At 45.3% G+C, this 19,263-nt stretch overlaps 1 protein-coding gene and 1 long non-coding RNA gene across 5 annotated transcripts in view; one reads left to right on the top strand and one right to left on the bottom strand.

The window, feature by feature from the left end:
• The window catches only part of Adamts18 (ADAM metallopeptidase with thrombospondin type 1 motif 18), a 127,770-nt gene extending 114,439 nt beyond the window's left edge, over nucleotides 1-13,331 (top strand). Inside the window, exons 19-23 of one of the 3 annotated variants that reach the window (XM_033758039.1) lie at nucleotides 717-921; nucleotides 3,273-3,455; nucleotides 4,999-5,202; nucleotides 6,896-7,043; nucleotides 11,522-13,331. In XM_033758039.1, coding sequence (XP_033613930.1) covers nucleotides 717-921; nucleotides 3,273-3,455; nucleotides 4,999-5,202; nucleotides 6,896-7,043; nucleotides 11,522-11,637 — 856 coding nt within the window. In that variant the 3' untranslated portion in view covers nucleotides 11,638-13,331. Of the gene's footprint in view, nucleotides 1-716; nucleotides 922-3,272; nucleotides 3,456-4,084; nucleotides 4,171-4,998; nucleotides 5,203-6,895; nucleotides 7,044-11,521 lie in introns of those variants that run through there. The other 2 variants (XM_010609479.3, XM_033758040.1) reach the window with 2 other exon arrangements.
• Nucleotides 1-19,263, bottom strand: part of LOC104852032 — a 57,739-nt gene that overhangs the window by 4,622 nt on the left and 33,854 nt on the right. Inside the window, exons 2-4 of one of the 2 annotated variants that reach the window (XR_002024884.2) lie at nucleotides 10,924-11,026; nucleotides 7,495-7,685; nucleotides 6,988-7,204 (exon numbers count right to left, since the gene is read on the bottom strand). This is a non-coding gene — a long non-coding RNA (uncharacterized LOC104852032). Of the gene's footprint in view, nucleotides 1-6,987; nucleotides 7,205-7,494; nucleotides 7,686-10,923; nucleotides 11,027-19,263 lie in introns of those variants that run through there. The other variant, XR_777379.2, reaches the window with a different exon arrangement.

Raw genomic sequence — 19,263 nt, 5'->3', positions numbered from 1 at the left:
AAAAAAAAAAAAAAAAAGAAAGAAAAGATTAATAGTTTGCATTGAGGAGCATTCAGATACCCATAGAGTCTCAAATAATTGTGAAAAAAACTGGTCTGCTAATCTTTGAATAGATAATGAAATGTTAGGTGTCTAGTCCATTGGTAAATGTCATGACTCATACAAAGAGCAATTTAGGAAACTGACCATTGAGACCCCTCCATAGATGGCGTCAGTGGACTCTCTCCCTCCATACCCACATCCCCCGCTGTGCCCATCCCCTCCACGAGCCCTGGTTCTCTGATTCCAGCCCTGAGCAGAAAGTGTTAGATCTACATGTGCCTTTGGCTGTGTTGTAGATTTCTCTGTAGGTAGAACCCTGCCTCAGTCATCTTTCCAGCCCAGTGCCTAGGAGAGCCCCTGACACACAGTTAAGATCCCAGTAAATTTGGTTGCATTAATTGCTCAGATATTAAAATGGCATGTGTTTCTTCCTGTGCAGGAGGCAGGAATGTGTTTTTCCTCAAACCATGTGGTGATTAAACGTGCTTCCTAAGAGCTGAGCTGCATTAACGTATGCTTCAAAATCTAGAAAAGAGCGACAGACAGAAGAACCGATGGCTCTTAGTGGTTTTTAAAGGGCTTTCGTTAGGTGGTTCATCATTCACAGTAATGCTGTAGAAATGACAGTGCAAGATGTTGGTCTCCCTGAAAGTGGTTTTGTTTTTCACTAAAAGTTGGATGCCCAGTGAATGGAGCGCCTGCAGCAAGCCGTGTGCTGGGGGCCTGCAGAGCCGGAAGATCCAGTGCGTGCAGAAGAAGCCCTTCCAGGAAGAGGAGGCAGTGCTGCATTCTCTCTGTCCCGTGAGCACACCCACTCAGGTTCAGGTCTGCAACAGCCACACCTGCCCAGCAGCATGGAGCCCGGGGCCCTGGTCTCAGGTAAGTGGGACAGACTTGAAGCTATGGGCGTCACCCCGCCTTTGTGCAAGACGAAGGAAAAAAAATGCTCCCTGTCTTCACAAGGATCATACTGAGTTAACACGGGGCCTAGAGATCAGCATTTTAGCTAGTGTTTGGTTTGGTTTTTATGAGACCTGAAGTCTCGGACCCCATATCCCAGAGCATAATCCCGAGGTGCATGTGGGAGCCATTTGGGCCAAGCTAATAGGTACAGCTGGAAAGGTATTGTGTGTATGTAGACCTGGCTGCTGAGTTCTACAAAGCAAATGAAAAGATGCAAAATATGAAGAAGGAGACATAGAAAGGAAATATAACTCTTGCTGCAACTGGAACAAAATAGAGTTAAGCGAGAGAAGAGCTGGCCTGGAGTTTGCTATTATCAGAAACTGCCAGTGAAAGTAGTAACAAAGTTGGAAGGGGCACAGAAGCACCCCCCTTCGTTTTTCACAACTTACAAATTCACTCTAAAGTAGTTCTCAACTGGGGGCAAGTTTGCCCCTAAAAGACTTTGTCACAGCATGGAGGGAGATGGGAGCCACTGAATCCTGCGTGTGCAGGGACCAATGTCCTACAAAGCACAGGACAGCTTCCTGCAAGAAAGAATAAAGCTCAGGGCTTTCCCAGCTGCAGCACCACCACACCTGCACTAGCCTTTGCTGACCAGAGGTAGCAGCCACTGCTCCTCTGTCCGCCCTCCTTTCCTTCAGAGTACATCATATCCTGGAGGATGTCACTTTCTTGGGGTCAGCACAGGTCACAGAAAGGCTTGTATCCGTGTTAAGTCTGTACCTGTTAGGGGACTAAGGGCCAGGAGTAGGAAAGAATAGCTTTGAGAATGCTTGGGGTTTTTTTCCAAATGAAGAATATATTCTCTTATAGCAGAGGGGAAGGGTAAGTAGGATACAGTGTTGAGTCCGTTCTTTTTTCCATTTTGCGGTTGGGAATTATAATTTACAAGGGGTGACTCAAAGGACTGAGCCAAATATGTATGGTGGTCATGGATGAAAAGAAATGAAGACTGACGACTTTGAAATGAATCTTGTGGAAAGAGCTCTAGTTCATGGTGTTCACCTCAAATTTCACGTGGAACTATTTTGAGTGGGTTTTTTTTTTTAAAGCAAAGATGTCTTTTTGAGAATTTGTCCTGACCTAATATGAAAGAAATTCCTGAGAAGGTTTCAACAACCTGGTCTTCCTTTAGAGACAGGTTGCAAAAACATATTGATTCCTTCTAGAATGGATTTAAAAATTTCGCTATCCTGAAAAAAATTGCAAATGTGAAGTGGGAATTTCATTCACGTCGTGATGACAGGTGCAGCAATCCATTTCCCGGGTCTGGTAGCAGAGTGAGCTGTTGGCTTAACTTGGTTCCTTGGCTGAGTGATCCATCCCTGTCGAGGCGTCGGTTCCCTGATGCCTGTCCCGTGAGGTGGGGCCATAGCAGCGATCTTGTGAGGGTTAGAGGATCGTGGGATACAGCACCCCATGCACTCTGCTGCTCGGACGTGCTGATTCTCACCTCACCTCCCGTTTGAGTGGGAATTCACATTGGCTCCCCAGAGCAAGTTGAGAACCTGCCCTAGCTGTGTTGAGGAGAGGCCTCCTCAGTCATGGTCCTTCCTGGAAAGGCTACAGTGGTGTCACGACCCAGGAGGACAAACCCAAGCCCGGAGCCTATCTCTGCTGTGACCTTGGCAAGGTTGTAACCTGGCTTCTGTAAGCAGAGAGGTTCTTTGCTGCTGTATGCATTTCACAGACTTCTACTAAAGGCCAAAGAGAGCGAGCGAACTGTCCGCCCCATAAGTTACCTTACAGACATTTGGTCTGTGCTCTCCTCAGTAGACCCCGCAGGGCTCAGCGAGAGAAGATGTTAGCAGTTTCCGGGCCCAGCTGTCCAGCACCATGGCTGCTCCACAGGTCCCTGTCCTGCTTGCATTCTCCCTGCTGAGATGAGAGAAATCTTCGTTACCCCAGGTCCATGCTACCCTGTGGCCGAGGTGGGCACACCATTTTTACCCAGGCCGAGGCCATATCCCGTTTTCCAAATTGTCCCCATGTGCACTGAGTGTCCATCTGTCTCATGACATCCACAGCTCTTCTCCAGACATGGGTGACACTGCAGCCTCTGGCCATATGGCTAATCATGATGGGCTGCAGTCTTTCCCGAGCCTCTAGATAGATTTCTCCTGCTTCAGAGAACATTACAGTTAAAAAAAAAAAAAGTTTAAAAAGAGCTCTGCACATTTCATCAGTCTGCTGTCAGCATTTACCAGGTGAAAATCATCTAAATCATCTGAAACAGCATGCAAGTAGCATTTCTTCTCTCTAAGTGTTCCAAGACCTGTGGACGTGGAGTGAGGCAGCGTGAGGTCCTGTGCAAGAGTTCTGCCACAGAAGTGCTCCCTGAGAGCCGGTGCAGCAGCAGCCCCAGACCCGAGGCACAGGAGGGCTGTGTGCTTGGACGGTGTCCCAAGAACAACCGGCTACAGTGGGTCACCTCTTCCTGGAGCGAGGTAGGAGTTTAAGACGCAGCTCACCTCCCGCCATCCGGACGCACCAGGCTCCTTTCTGCTGCACACATATACCAGCTGCTTCCTAATTGCTGGTTCTTCGCCCCGGATTTGTGCAGCAGGCAACTCTGCTCAGGCTTGTGCCTTGGTAAAGGGATACAAAACTTCAGTGCACACAGGTAGAGAAACACATCAGGTATGCACAGTGGTGTGGGCCAAGTTGGCACTTTCCTGGGAAAGGCCCTCATCAGAAGAGCCAAGCCCTCCCTGGAACCTGAGACCAGATCAGGTATCAGGCCTAAGGGGGTTGGGGAAAGGTGGTTCCTGACAGAAGATGCGCCTTACATGAGGAAAAGGTGGCAGGGAAACTCTTGGAGACAGGTCACAGGCTGTGGGAGAAAGGCTAGAAATACACCTTCTGCATGTGGAGGAGGCGGCGGCATAGAGCAGGGAGAAGTACAAAGCATGCACACCCCAGGCAGGTAAGAACTTTGTATGGATGTGGCGGTAAGGAAGACGGAAGAGAAGCTGGGTCTTGGGGTTCCTGGATTTGTAGCTTCAGGCATCCATGGGGGAGGAAAGAGGGAAGGCATCTTCTAGATCTGAGGCTTGGGAAATGTTCTTGTATTCAGATAAGAAGAGAAAAAGGAAAGAACCTAAGCCCAGAGTCGACCATGGTGACCAGCAAGGTCTCTGCTTTTATGGTGTCTACAATCTGGTAAGGAAGACGGACACCAAGAAAGAGAAAATAATCAGAGGGTGAAGTGCACTAGACGGTGGCTGCTCCCCTACACCCCTTGGCTCCCTTCAGGTGCTGCCCTTTTTATGCACAGGTCCACGTCCTTTCTTTAAAGGCACCCTAACCTGTCTGCGTGTGTGGCCTGGACCTGTTTGGAGTCAGCCATCCATGTGCACACTGGCCTGGCTCTCCTTACCTTCCTCACCTTCACAGTGGATCAGATAATGGTCACGCCGCCCCTGTAGGGGATGAAGTTCAGTGTTACTCTTCATGGTGTACCTTAGTTACAATGATACCAGTTTTATTGATTTACTCTCTTCTCAAGTTCCTACACATTCTCCCATAGTTTTATTTACAATACTTCTAAACACATGCTTCATAGTTCAGCAGCCTCTTGTTCTCCTTTTCCACCCAGAATACAGCATTAGATATTTGTTAAATGGTGATTCTTCCCACCCAGCTATCTCTTGAGTTTTTTTATGCTGTGTTTTTTTTTTTACCTTGGCTCAGATCCCCACCCCGAGAGTCCTCAGGGTAGCCCTGGACATCTGAGTGGACACTCTACCTGACCCTGGCCTCCTCCCCTGAAACTTTGGCTTTCTCTTGACCCCTGCTTGCCTTGCGGTGCTGAGCTCTGTGACTCTGGGCAAGTCCCTTGGCTGTCCTGGCTCACAGCAGTGTGAGGGAAATAGCCGCTGCGTCATTCATCCCCCAGGGCACATGGCTGACAGGAAATGGCCACACTTGGTGCTCAGTGTGGTCCACTGCGCTACTGGGGACACTTACTCCACCATCCTTGGCTCCTAGTGTTCCACGACCTGTGGCTTGGGTGTGAGGAGGAGAGAGATGAAGTGCGGTGAGAAGACATTGCAGGGGAAGCTGATCACTTTCCCTGAGCGAAGGTGCCGCAGTATTAAGAAACCAAACCTGGCCTTGGAAGACACGTGCAGCCACAGGGCTTGTCCCGTGTACAACCTGGCACCAGGATGGTATTCATCGCCATGGCAACAGGTGGGTCCCTGCAGACTAGGAGGTCGATATCTGAATGATTAAAAAATAAATAAAACAGCCCACAAACATTGCCTTCAGTGCTTTGACAGTTGTCTAAATGTAAAGAAGGGTTTGTGTTCTTTGGCCAACCCTAGCACCTGCATGACCCTAGGCAGGTTATCCGTTCTATAAACCTTGTTCACCTCTGGAAAAGTGGAATGCTGGAAACGTGGAATACTGTTGTGCAGACTTGGGTTTTTGCTTTCCATGAGCAAAAGAGGTCAAGACCCTGAAGCGCTTAGCAGCAGGCCGGTCACATTCTGCTCATGTTGCTGCTGCCCCATTCCAGAATTGCTGCTCATAATCTGCTCATTTGCTCCTTAATCGTGTTTTGTGACCATACTATGATGCTAACATTGGCCGAGCCCTTTCTGTGTACTTTGCTCAGTGCTGTGCATGCATCTGCTCCCTAATTCTTGCAAAGGTAGGTAGACCTGTCCCGCTACTGGGGCTAAAACAGATAAGGGTCAGAGCACTAGGCAATTCAAGCCAAGACCTCTCCTTTTCTTGCTGTTGTTATTGTTTGTTTGTTTGACTTAGCAGATGTTTAAGAAAACTTGGGTGAAACTTTGGTTCCTAGGGCTAGGATCGGTGTGTGCCCCTAAGATCTTGTGGGTGTCCTTGCGACAGTCCCACCCCCCAGGCAGACATGCGGTACACGGCTCTGCACAGGACCGACTGGCAGGAAGGAAGGAAGCCAAGGGAATCAGCGTGACCGAATCCTTCCAGTTGGCTGGGCGCTGTCCTCATGGTTGTAGGTTTCGAGTTTCTGTAATTTGGAAATCGATTCTCACAAGATTTAGATCCATGGTCAGCAAACAATTGCCAGGAAGCAAAATCAGTGCCCCCACCTCCGTTTTTGTAAATAAAACTTCTCTGGGAGCGCAGCCATGCTTGTTCACTTCACCCCTGACCACAGCTGCGACGAGGCAGCCCTGAGTCCGTGCGCGAGTGCAGGTGCCCCGAGAGCCTAGAGCATTTAGTAGCTCATCCGGCACAGATGATGATTTGAGGACAGCCCTACAGCTGTCCATACTCTCTCCATTCCCCACATACCAGGCCAGATAATGAAGCTGGTCCAAACATGGAAAAGAAATGGTAAATTTTTAAGGCAAAATCTATTTGAAAGGCTGCATTTTTCTCTGATGATATCCCACATGTCTATCGGTCTTTGTTACTCAACTGAATACTGAAATCGCTGATTTTTAGGAAGCATTAACTCGCCTCTGCTAACTCAGAATTCGGCTGGGCACAATTCCAGCATGTCAGATTATTATTTCTTTTCTTTCCTGGTTTTGAAGTTATCCCCACCCACCATCGCATCTGCAGAGATTAAATAGTGCCCTTCGTGCCCTAGATGTGTCTGGGTTTGTTTCTGCCTCCTTATGGCTACTTCTGCATCCGAGCTTCTTTATGAGTCACTGAACTCAGACGTGCTCTCAGGCTCCATAGCATTTTCCTGAGACCCTTCTGATCAGGTCCAGCGGCTCACGCAGGTTACCGGGGATGTGACATACCTGGGCGTGGCTCAAGCCACTCTGCTGCTTAGGCAGACACCCTGGGAATGTCAAGGCCATGCCTGTTATTTGATGTCACGGACCTCGGGAAAGACACCATCCAGCAGTGCATTCCGCTGCCCTTCTCTCTCCCACAGTGCACAGTATCCTGCGGAGGAGGCATCCAGACCCGCTTAGTCCACTGTGTGCAGCAAGGCCGGCCCTCCTCCAGCTGCCTGCTCCACCAGAAGCCACCAGCGCTCCGAGCCTGTAATACCAACTTCTGTCCAGCTCCGGAAAAGAGAGGTACAGGGCCCCCGCTTACTGTGCCTTAGAGAATGAGTCGACGGGATGATGCTGCCTAGAGTTGTTCAAGGAACAAGTGAGGGGCAGTTACTGTCGAAATCATCAGGTTCGCAGGGGTCGGAGGGAACACTGAGCTTTAGAACACGCGGTAGCCATTCGTTCTGTGAAGGTGAGGAAAGGTCAGCTTCCAAGCCCCCTCTTACGAATTAGATATTTTGTGAAACTTGACAAAGTAATGCCCTTGTGTTGGATTATGCTAACCAGCCGAAGAATAGCTGCCCTCTAAGAGCTCAGTTGAGGAGATGTTAGCTTTCAGTCAATTGCAATGAATGCGTATTGGATCAGGACCGCACTCTCACTGATTTCTTAAAATCATGCCAAGTGCAGCGGGTACTTACAGGAACTTAGATTTTCAGAGTAAACTATACCCCCCTTTACTAGTCCAACTCACCAACTCATTTTGGAGAAGTTCAATGACATCAGGAACCATCACAGCTTTTCCACTCTGTGGTGAGTCCAATCCAGGACTGTTACTCATGCTCTCTGCCCTCTGTGCAGCTCTTCCCATCACTGCGCTGTTGATTTACTTCCTAGCTTTAGGGTTGAGGCATCAGTTTTCCTTCTTTTTCTTCTTTATGTTAGCTGAGGGTCACAGAGGTAAGAAAAACACGTGATGTAGCAGTTGCACTGAAAGCAAGTCCTCCGGTCACTGCAGGAATTCAGAGGACAAGATGCACATTTCTGTTTCCCCTTGGCAGGAGTGTAACTGAGGTCCAAGATGCCAGTGAGGCCACTTGGTCCTGTTGTCATTGTCATGTCCTCTCTGTATCTAATACTTCACTAAGTAGTGGCTACTCAGCATGCTTTTCATGAATGCATGCACGAATGTATGAGTAAGTGGTGTGTAAAATCCCATGGGGCCCCCGGCTCCAGTCAAAGCCATCCCCAGGGCTCCTTTAGGGATCAAAAATACAGCCCAGCAGGATGCAGTTCTTAAGCTACAGGAGGAGAAAGACACCGCCACATGTAAGTGGTGGGGTGGGGCAGTAGCAGTGTTGCAGGACTGGTGCTGAAGAGGAGGAATGTGCCTCTCTGAGAACTAAGGCCTCCAGGGTAATTTTGTTAGCCAGTTAAGTGTGACCTATAGTTTACCAGGGTGAGGATTTTTTCCCCTTTCCTAGCCAAGAATACGGAGTCACATGTCTCAACTATCACTTGGCAGGTGGCCACTACGAAAGTCATTAAGGTGCATTTTTCAGACCACTGTAGCAAGCAGTAAGCACAAATGTAGTTCTTTCAGTGGTCTCTGATACCCCCACTGTGGACCAGGCATCATGGGGGCTGTAAAGGCATAGCTTCCTCCAGGAGCCTACGGTCGCCATTACAGTAATTCAGTCTGGGCGCCGGAGCAGACCTTCCTGCCAGGGTTGGCGACGTCCCAGTCTCTAGCCAAGCAGATTTCCCACCCCACAGGCCCCATCCCATGCAGACAGACCATCCAGGGGCCCTCATTCTGTACCATTATCACTGTGGGATGCTACCCCGGCGGGGGGAGTCTTGAGTGGATCTCCATTTTGGGCCACCATCCTTATCACACATTATGCGAAATCACTCAGCCTTGTCTGTCAAAATGCATAATAACTAGCTGTTTGTGTCCTGGGAAAGCTATCTTGGCTGCAGACTAGTGAGATCAAGTCAGGGTGACTGGGCTAACGTCTGGGATTGGGCAGCTTCTTCTAGTGAAAAGAGCAAGACTCTGAAATCATGAAAATAGATTTGAATCTACATCCTGGTACTTACTAGTTATACAGCATTGGTCAAGTTTTATAAAACGGAGAAATAATTTTTATCCTGAAAAACTTGTAATTCCATTTCAAATACTTATTTAGCACTTTCATGACAAAATTTTTTGGTGTTTCTCAAGCAAGTGATAAACCATACACTAGCAAATGATAAAGCAGCAGGAAGTAAAACTGAGTATTCAGAAAGAAAATAAATGATTGGGGAGGAGAAGGCAGGAAAATGAGTTTACAGGGAATGGTGGTGATGCCATAAGGAGGGAAGGTGAACCGTGTGTGTATCCAGGGGGAGGCAGGAACATCCAGCTCTAATCAAGGTGCTCGAAGTACACTGAACAAGGTGATGAGTGGATGGGCTGGATAAGTGATAGCTTAACTAAACTAAGTGTGGAAGCCTGCAGAGATCACAGAGCTGCAGAACTGGGCTTATGGGAAGCAAGGTACATACTGCAAGTGCAGGCTTCCTGCTGGAGAAGGGAAACTGGTCTACCCATTAGCAGGAGGCAGCTGTAGAATCCCAGTGACAGATGGAAGAGGTACTAGTAGCAGGGGTGATCAGGAACTGGGTGAAGATTGAGCCAATCATGCTGGACCCATTGCTTGTTTACATGTAAAGGAGGAGGACTCCAGCATCATCCTACACCATGTGCCTTTGACTCACTGTACACACATAACTACTAGTAATTCAACTATTACTGACAACATCCTGCTACAGCTCATTTCTCCTTCTGGGCTAACCTTACATGAACAGCCAGGTTCCTGGTGAAACCCCATTCTTCCCTTGAGAGGGGTGGGTGTTGATAAAACGGTGAGATTAGGACCACGGTCTCAGTGGCTTGGTTTACTTTCCTGTACACTCATTCATCAGTAAAATAATCTCCACAACCTCAAAGAAACCGACTAAAGTACATGCCGATTAATTAGGGTATCAGACACTGTACAGGCAGTTTTGGCCTATCCTTTTCTCAATGTCTAACGCACATCTATAACTCAACCTCCTGATACCTGAGTGCTCATTTCAGAGAGCATGACTTACTTCACACACTTGACAATCTTATTGACAGTTTTTAGGATTTTCCCCCTTATCATATCCTTTACTAAACCTGCCAGAAAATTCTCTAGACTCTACCTTTCAAATAGACCCAGGAATGCCTGGAAAGAGAATAATAGCTCTACTTCATCTTTACACCTGAGTTGAGACTTGGCACAGATTGAATTGGTTATTGGAGCCATGGTAGTTACAAGCAATTTCATTTGTTGCATCAAAATATATTATTTTGCTATAGGCACTGTTTTGAGTTGGGAACAAAACAAAGTTGACATAGTTCCGGCTCTCAAGGATTCTGCATGCTAGAGGATAGAGAATAAGGAAGCTGAGGAAATCACTGGCTCTATGTAATAGTCATCGAAAGGCCTTTGAGCATAGACTTGAAGGAAGAGGAACCCATCCAAATGTCTCTGGAGAAAATGTTCCTAGCAGAGAAGCAGACATGAGAACACGCCCATACTAGCCTCAGGGGTCAGCGAGGGTCTAGCATGGCTGGCTGGGCAGGAAGAGGAAGATGAGATCAGGGAGGTAGGGAACCAAATCCTCCGGCCTTGTCCTCTGCTGTAATGAGTGCTGCCTGGACACCAGTGGGAGGGGAGAATCTCGTGGCAAGGGCACGCAAATGCGGGAACTGGCTTATGTTTCAAAAGGATCTCTGGGAATCCTGTGAGAGGAGAGAGGAGACTCAGGGCTGCAAGGAGCCACAGAGAGCTGTGAACCATGGAAGGAGGATGCAAGTTGGAAGCAAAAGTAAAAGGGCTGCGAGCCATATCCATGTGCACAGTGGCTAAAGGGTGAAAACCAATGTGGGTAGCTGTAGAGGCAGGAGCTGTTAGAAAAAGGTCAGAAACAACTTAAAACAGGTAGAGATACAAGAAATTTCCAGATATGAATGAGAATGCTTTACTATGCATAGCAGAAATCCTAAATATTTTTGGAGTCAAAAATCCACTTTAAATATACAGCACAATTGCAGGCCCCTAGCTCCTATACGATGATGCATTTAGGTTTTTGTAAATCATATTTTACATACGATTGCGTGTGCGTTCCTCATCTCTTGAGCCTCGTCGACGAACCTCAGCGGTACCGTGTCCTGCTTCCGATGGATAATCACCTAGGTCATCTTCTTTAAGCAGCTAAAGAAATTAGAAAGGACAACTATTAAGTCACCTGTTTCTGCAGACACGCTGGAGATTGCCTTAAACCTTCACAGAGTGTTGTAGCTCAGTCTCTTGTGCAGCTGGTTTCTAATTTCACGATTGACCTACAGCATCCTCAGGTGATTTTCACAACTGCTGCTCTAGACCCCACTCTAGACCTCGATCGGAACCAGTGATTTAACAAACTCTCCAAGGGATCCCTAACATGCTGTTCCAGGGGGCTTCCCTCTGCCACTCACGCCTGTGGTGGCTTGCAGGCTACGTGGGAGAATGAAGCATTCATCTCTTACTGGAGGTGACCTTTTTTAACATCTAATTTTTCCACTGCTGAGATTTTGCTGATGGTCACAGTCTGCCCCTTTGACATACTCCCTCCAACACACAGTGGCCCAAAGTTTTGTTCCATAGACCTTTATCTTAAGACAAAGATGGAGAGCCCTGGCTAACATGCTACATGTATTTTCTCCTTAGAGGACCCATCCTGTGTAGATTTCTTCAGCTGGTGCCCCCTGGTTCCTCAGCATGGTATCTGCAATCACAAGTTTTATGGGAAACAGTGCTGCAAGTCCTGCACAAGGAAGAGCTGATCTGGGGGCCACCCCAGTAGTCTATGTTTCAGCCTCCAGAGAGACCAGACCCCTTCCATCCTAGGCTGAGCACTGGGACACTCCGTGAGCTGCTGAGGGTTCAAGGAGCTCCTGGCTGATGCTGGTCTCCCCAGTCAATCCCCGGAGCACGAGGTACTCTGAAGCACGTGAACATGAGAAGCGATGACAAATCTGACTTACAGAAACAAAGAGCAAACTTGGATTTGCACTGTTACACAGAAGAAGTGATGCACCACACTGAGATATGTCAGTTTGTAATTTGACAAGTTGAGTCTCATCAAATTTCAGACAGGCCCCTCTCCCTCTCCTTGAACTTCAAAGGATTCAGTGGCAAAGACATCTGTGTTTTGTTTTTTTTTTAAGGTTCTTTAAGACTTCAGGTCCAATCAAATATGAATGAAACACCAATCAAAGATGAACACCTGGCTGTTGCTTGGAGTTTACAGTTTGACTTAAACTGTGAACACCCAAACCAGGAGTTACATCAAAGGACAAATGGTGCTCACAATTGTGCTTGCTGCTGGACTGGCAAGCTTCATGTTATGTTTATTTAGTGTGTGTGTGGGTGTGTGTTTCATTGATTAAAATATATTCTGCTTATAGAGAGTCTCCAAGACTAAAATTAGCAACTTGAAAAGTGTTCCAAGGAATATGGTGAAGAGAGAACAACACGAACTATTGAAGATCACCGTGGAATAGAAATTCACACTGGGTAGGGGGAATGTGGTAGGAGACAAGTCCTGATGTCCTTCACATGGTATCAACCTCATCACTCTTGGTGCTTGCAGGGCAGCCTGGTGCCTGCTCTTTGGTGATGAGAATCGGTGATTTGTTTGTTTCTGGTAAAAAATATAGGAGCAACTAGATGGCAAAATAACCATTTGAAGGAAAGAAGCCCATCATTTACAATGGCCCATACATATTACCATCGTTCTGAGAAATCAAAGTCTGTTTGTGGCTTTTTCCTACCAACCAACATGTTTAAATTTTCCCTAAGGTTTAGTTAACAGCGGAAAAAACGGCTATTAATAAATCGCAATATGCCAAGCCCCTTTATTTTGCAATGTTTCAAATGATATTTTCAGTCATCAGAAGCCAGCCGTTGATAGGTATTAATGAGCTAAAAATTGTCCACAATTGGAAAACCACCACCCTGTTTTGCCAAAACCAAAGTAGTTTACAAGACTGTCCTGTAAGTTTTTTAGCAGTGGTTATTAAAGGGCGCATCTGTATAATGCTACTCTATTCCTCAACTTCTTTGATGAATGTAACCCAGTTTTACTGCTTCAAAATGTTCCAATTCAGACAAAGACGAGCCATCTCACCATAACCATCCAGACAGTGGTTTGTTAAATTTAGCAGCATCCTTTGTCCCCATGGTAATTAAAACCACAAGTTCTTGAATCTCACAAAAATAATGATTAGGAGCTTTTCTCAGCCTACTTGGCTTGGCCTTGAATGGCAGCCATTTTATCATGAGGAAAAAATGGTTTCCCACCAATCACATCATCCTTGCCCTCTGAAAAATGGCAAGTTATTTGTGTCTATGTAATTACCATTTTATTATTTTATGGAAAAGTAATTTATTAATAGCCTATTATGTGTTCTCACTTGCTTCTCTGAGCAAGTGATTAACTCTGAGGAAAAATGTTGAATAAAACCATGAATTATAGAGAAAGTCAAAATATATGGGTAATATTTAATTATTTTATAAGTTTTATAATAAAGTATTCTGTTTCTTTACCTTTGAAACTTGTTGAATTCTTGAACAACTTAGTGGGAAGTCAGTTATTTTACAGGTAATTATCTGTATAACTCTTAGTCAAGAATTGCAAAGTAACTTCATTGAGAAGAGAAAAAAAATATTCAATAATGATTTTTCCACTTTATGTAGGAGGAAACTGGAAACTCTTAAACTCTTAGATGGAACAGATATGTTTACCATTTTGAGGATATACTTATTTTGTTCTACTGTAATAGGCATATAAGCATTTCTGGAAATCATCTAAAATAAAATACCATAATAGGGTTTTCTATTTGAAAGGCATTTTGCTAAAAACTTTGTTGCAAAAACAGGGGAAGGGAAAGATGAGATGGAATAGGAAAGAGGAAATAAAGTAGGAAAAAAACCTAAACAAATTAAAAGTAATTCTCATGTTTTTCAAATTTTTAATCATCAGACCCATGGAGGATAAAAACTAAGCAACAGTAAACCCAGTTAATCTGAACACACAATATGCTCACGTATATTTTTTTCTCATATCTGGTTTGAGAGAGGAGTTTGGTTACTAGTATAAATTATTACTTTGCTGTTGATCCAAATAAGAAACACAAGAATAAAAATAGTATTAAAAATGGGGGGAAAAAACCTGCCTCACACCTTTAAAGAAATTTTCCACAGTGTAGTATTTAAAAAATTAGAGAATCCCCTGACTCTTGTGATCTGTCTGTCTCAGTCATATGCATATCTCTAAAATATATTTAGTAGAATTTTATGTGTGTTATTGCTACTGAGAAAATAAATTATGGTTAAAATATAAAATGGAACAGATGGTGGAGAAAAAAGTATCTTTGTATCTTTTGGTAATAAAATTTTATCACAACTGAGTACATTAGTGTTTAACGGGTGCCAGGCTCTGTGCTAAGCCCTTTACATATGTTATGCAATACTCAGCCAATTAGCAAAATACTGTTACCCTTTGTTCACAGAAGGGGATTCTGGGATTAAGAAAGATCATATTTGGCCCAAGGATAAATGGTCAATTTTAGATGGGGTTGGGACTCACACTCAGGCCGACTGGGGTTTCTCCTGTCACTACCTTCCTTTATCTTTGCAGAGATGAAGAAGAACATGTGGGCCATCAGACTTATGGCTCTTGAGATGGAAGTGAATAGAGTTGGCCATAATGATTTAACAGTGGTGAAGTAGGGGCAGAGCTGGGAGCTTAAGGGTGCTGATAAATTCCCTCTGAGCCTATCTATTCAACAAAGACTACTTAAAGGCTTGTGTTATTTCTTACATCTTTTCCCCCCTCATAACTGCTTCTCTCCAGGTGATAGGATTTCCTGGGCAATAGCACCAGTGTGTCTGGAGCTTGCAACCCCACATCAATTAGGATGCAGAGAAGACACACAGTAACACTCTGGAGACAGGTTATGCTGACAGGAGGGAGGGATGATCCCCCAGCACTCAAGGAATTAAAAGCATAGGACCTATTATGGCTAAATGTGATGAAGAAAAGTCCATTTATTTATTTGGATGGTTTTATCTTAAGATCCCCTGCTTTGTTTGCCTGATTATCTTTACCCCAAGATTTTAATTCCTTGAATAGCGCTGTAGTCTCCACTGATGCTGAGGCACTATAAACATCTATATTTTAGAAACCACCACGGGTTTAGGAGGTGAGAGTTACCTTCCTCCTCCACAGAGAACCACAAGACTGCAATAAAGCCAGGACACAGGAAGTGCTTGGCAGATAGGGTTCAGGTCTGGAATAGAAAAACTAAAAGTCAGGGCCCGAGTGAGCTGGCATACCAAAATGGACCCTCGGGGCCTAAGGAAATGCAAGAGACAAAGAACAGATCACTGCCAAAATGGGAGAATGGCTGAAGGAAGTGGGATCCAAATGAAGCAGCTGGCTTTCCGGACATCCCAGGCCTACCTGCAATAATGAGTGTCCTGCTTTCTGTCACTTCAGTGTCAAAAGCCATATAAAAAGCTAATGGAGCTATGTCTGGACACCATGTCTGGTGTCCACTTCATGGAACACTCATCTCCTACGACGAGCAGAGCGCTTCTCTTATTCTTTCTAATAAACTCACACTTGGCCATTCCCCACCTCTTGCCCTTGGCTCATTTATTGCCTTCAGTCTTTGTCGCCCCAAAACAAGGACCTGAGATCCAGTTACAGTGCAAGATGATTCTCAGACTGCTGTCACTCATTCACCACCTCCATGAGCTTCCCACAAGCACATCACCTCTGCTCATTTTAAATTTACCCACGTAAGTAACAACTGTTTGTTCTAAAGATAATCAGCTTCAATGGCAAATTTTATAACAGTCCTTCAAACGGAGAACCATTGCATGGTCGCCATACAATTAAGCCTGGAAAATATTAATATATAAATTGCAAATTTTAGTTAAAAGCAAAATATAGTCATAATTGGCTTTACAAAATTCTTATCTGAACAAAGAATTCCACCTTGGGATTTGGCTCAGTGGTTCCACCACCTCCAAGTGCCAGGTCCCAAGTATGACCCCCGGAACCAAAAAAAACAAACAAACAAACAAACAAAAACACAACATAATTGACTTCCACTCTCTTAATACCTGAACTATTTATAATTCCTCAAAAATATCCAGATTAGCTTAGGAGGAGAAAATATTCTGCTGTTAAGAGTACTTTAAATCCCCTTCATATTCTCAGAGGGAAGGAAAACTGTAGCCACCTAATTGCACTTTGCTGATGGAGCTGGACGCTGTCAATCATGATTTGGTTCTTGACTAGAGAAGACATTCAGAGATGTACCCAGGGTTTTTCTGACTGTGCCGTTATTTTTGTTTCTGCAAAGCAGTAGTCAACTGACTTTACTTTTTCCACGCTACCATCCTGTGTGAAGATCTTAAAAACATACGTGAGGTGTCCCTCTGTTTCCCTAAACTATGTTGAATGAGGGTCATAGCTGAATGCATACTCAGGTCATTTAAGAGAAAAAGCTAATTTTCTAACTGGTGGCGATTGTACTGGACAGATGAAGTTCCACCATCCTCTCCCTCTTCCCCTCTTTATGATAGGAAAGGCACCAATGCTCAGGAACAGGAAATCCTGCGGGCCATTTCTACCCACTCCCCCACCCTCTCCTTCCTCATACAGCCTTTGCACCCATACGGGACAGGACATCACCTGATGTCACCCCGTGTCGCTATGCCATGTCCACACACACGACGGAAGCACGGTCCTGGACAGTGACCCTCGGTGCTCCTCAGCTCTGCATTCCCACGGTTCCTGGGCTCCCTAAAAGCCCTGTGCAGTATAAAGAGAGCCGCTCTGCAGGGAGGAGTCAGCAGAGCCCCTGAAGACCTGGTCTTGGAAGGCGAACCAGGGCTGTTCCTGCTGGAGACCGGCCCCGGGCATGCTGTCCCCTCGGACCCCTCCACTCCCAGCTTTCCTGTGGCTGGAGCACCTCAGGGGCCCCTGTCGTCTCCCGGTGCACCAGCCTTCCAGCTCTGCTGTTCTTAGGGATCCCCTGGAATTCATTCTACTCCCTCTTCCCATTGAGTTAGGGTCTCAGGCCCTCTGAGAGCCAAGTCCGCAAGTCTCACGGTTTCTAAATAACTACTTGCATCAGTCACCTGAAGGCATCTGATACATAAACTTTCTCCCACGCTTTCAAGAAATTGAGTATGTGAAGCTTAGAAGTGGGGCCTGAGAATTTTTGTTTAAAAGGCATGAAAACTTTCTCTAAAGAACAACTAAGGAACCGCTAGTCTAGAGGCAGGAAAAGAAAAGCAGCACCTTAGATCTGGGTTCTGCAACAGACGAAAAAGTTCCCTGGCACATGGCATGCAGGGGTTGGGCCAAATTCAGCTTATAACTTTGTTCGGCTTCTACCTGTGTGCTTTGCCTGGGAACTTCTGTGCTGACAAAGTAAGGATTCGTGAGCAGAGGCCCGGGGTCCCGGTCATCTTTCCGTTTCTTGTTCCCACGCACACCGGTAGCCCACCCTCCAGGGTTGGTGGGTAAGGAGCGGCAGCACTGGGGCTGAGGGGCTGTCCTGCCTGACAAGCATCCACAGGCGAGCTGCAGCACCACTTGAGAGAGGGACGGAGCGAGGGAGGAGAGGTGCGGTGGGGAAGCCAATGAAACACTTATCAGAATGTATCTTTGGCAGATCAGTCCCAGGGCCTCAGCTGTGTAAGTTCATGGGAAACTAGCATTACATGAAGATCTGAGATTTACAGTCAAGGCAGAATAAGTGCTGCTGTCCTGTTCTCTGCCTGCCACCGGGTGCCAAGAGGCAAATTAACCCAATTTATAAATGGTTCCAACTGCCATCCCTTAATATGCTGTCAGAAATGCACTGGCCAAATTGACTGAGCAAAATGCCAAATGCGGCTTTTGTACAATAGGAGACAGAGCCAGGGAAAGGAGGGAGGGAGGGAGGGAAGAAGGAAGGAAGGAAAACAGGAGAGAAGGAAGGCAGGCAGGCAGACAAGCAGACAAAATAAAGGAAGAGAGAAACAGAACAGGAAGGCGAGCCTGCCCCTCTTCGATGACGAAGGAAAGAGCTGACAGAATGATGCTTGGGGCCAAACTGAAGGACAAACAAGTCAAACTTATGGTTTGCGGAGTTCTGGAGCTCTGAGGTCCGTTTAATGGCTAAAGTTATTAAATCACAGTGTTTGTATTTTTTTAAAAAAATTGCTTCCAGATACGTAAAAGTTAACATGTTGACTGTTTATGTATCTTCATAGTCCAAAACCAGTAAAGGAATAATTGTTACTGTATCCAGCAAATGTCTTCCTTTGTTGTGATGCTCTCCTTGCCTGAGGATTTATTACTTGCACCCAGCCCACGGAGGGTGTCGATAGTTCCCATTTTCTGAGTTAACGTCTGTTCTCAGGCCCCAAGTCGCGCTGACATGCAGAGTCACACTGACTCTTACGACATCCTCCACCACTTGCTGAGGAACACATGCATTCTCTCAACCACGGACTCAGCAGCCACTGATGAATACAGCTGCAGTGTGAGACCCCAAACATGGAAAAATAGCTTGCTCTTGACCCAAGCAGACTTACAGCTGAAAACAGAGAACACCTGTCCATACAACAATTAGACAGTGTTGCAAGGTCACGTCATCCTAAACATCCCTTTAAATGCTTACTCTTCCACTCATCCTAACCCATTACTGCAGAATCGCAGATATGCAATAGGATTAGCCAACAGACTTAATCTGTCTCGAAATTAATAAAAATCAGAGTTACAGCATTAGGCAAAATGGACACCTGCAAATAAATGTATAGAAATTTGAAACTGCAAGAATATTAGAGATTATTCTTTTCTCTCACTTCACAGATATAATCACTGAGACTCAACATTTTAGAGCTTTTACTAAAATCATCAAATTAATAAGAAGGCCAAGTTAGTTATAATGATTTATTATCAAGTTTATTTTTCACTATTATAAAATGTTTATTGACTTTTAGTTAACAGGCAAATGTGGATTAAGTTTAAGGACTTTTTAACAAGTAGTGAGTTTCAAACAGAAACTTAAGAAGCATTACTGGGTTCATAGAATATATGTGATGTTAAATTCTCCTCCAAAATAAATGATCTGGTACCATAAAAAAGCCTGAGAATTCTGTCATCTTCCCTTTGGTTGGAAAAAGTTGACCTCATGAAAGAACCAATTTTCATAACTATCTGACCTATTTTATTTCAAAATATGTACTATGTCCAGGGAACTGAGTTACTGCTCTTTCCTGAGCCATAAAATAACGACAGTGTTGAATGTTGTAAAACTCTACAAATATACCGAAACCATTAGATTGTGCCCTTCAACACTTTAAATGGGTGAACTGTAATATATATATAAAATATATAT

Source organism: Fukomys damarensis, unplaced genomic scaffold, assembly GCF_012274545.1.
Source record: "Fukomys damarensis isolate Sample0158 unplaced genomic scaffold, DMR_v1.0_HiC HiC_scaffold_32, whole genome shotgun sequence".
Lineage (NCBI taxonomy): Eukaryota > Metazoa > Chordata > Mammalia > Rodentia > Bathyergidae > Fukomys > Fukomys damarensis.
Note: the sequence above shows the minus strand (reverse complement) of the source record. Positions and strands in the feature narration are given on the sequence as shown.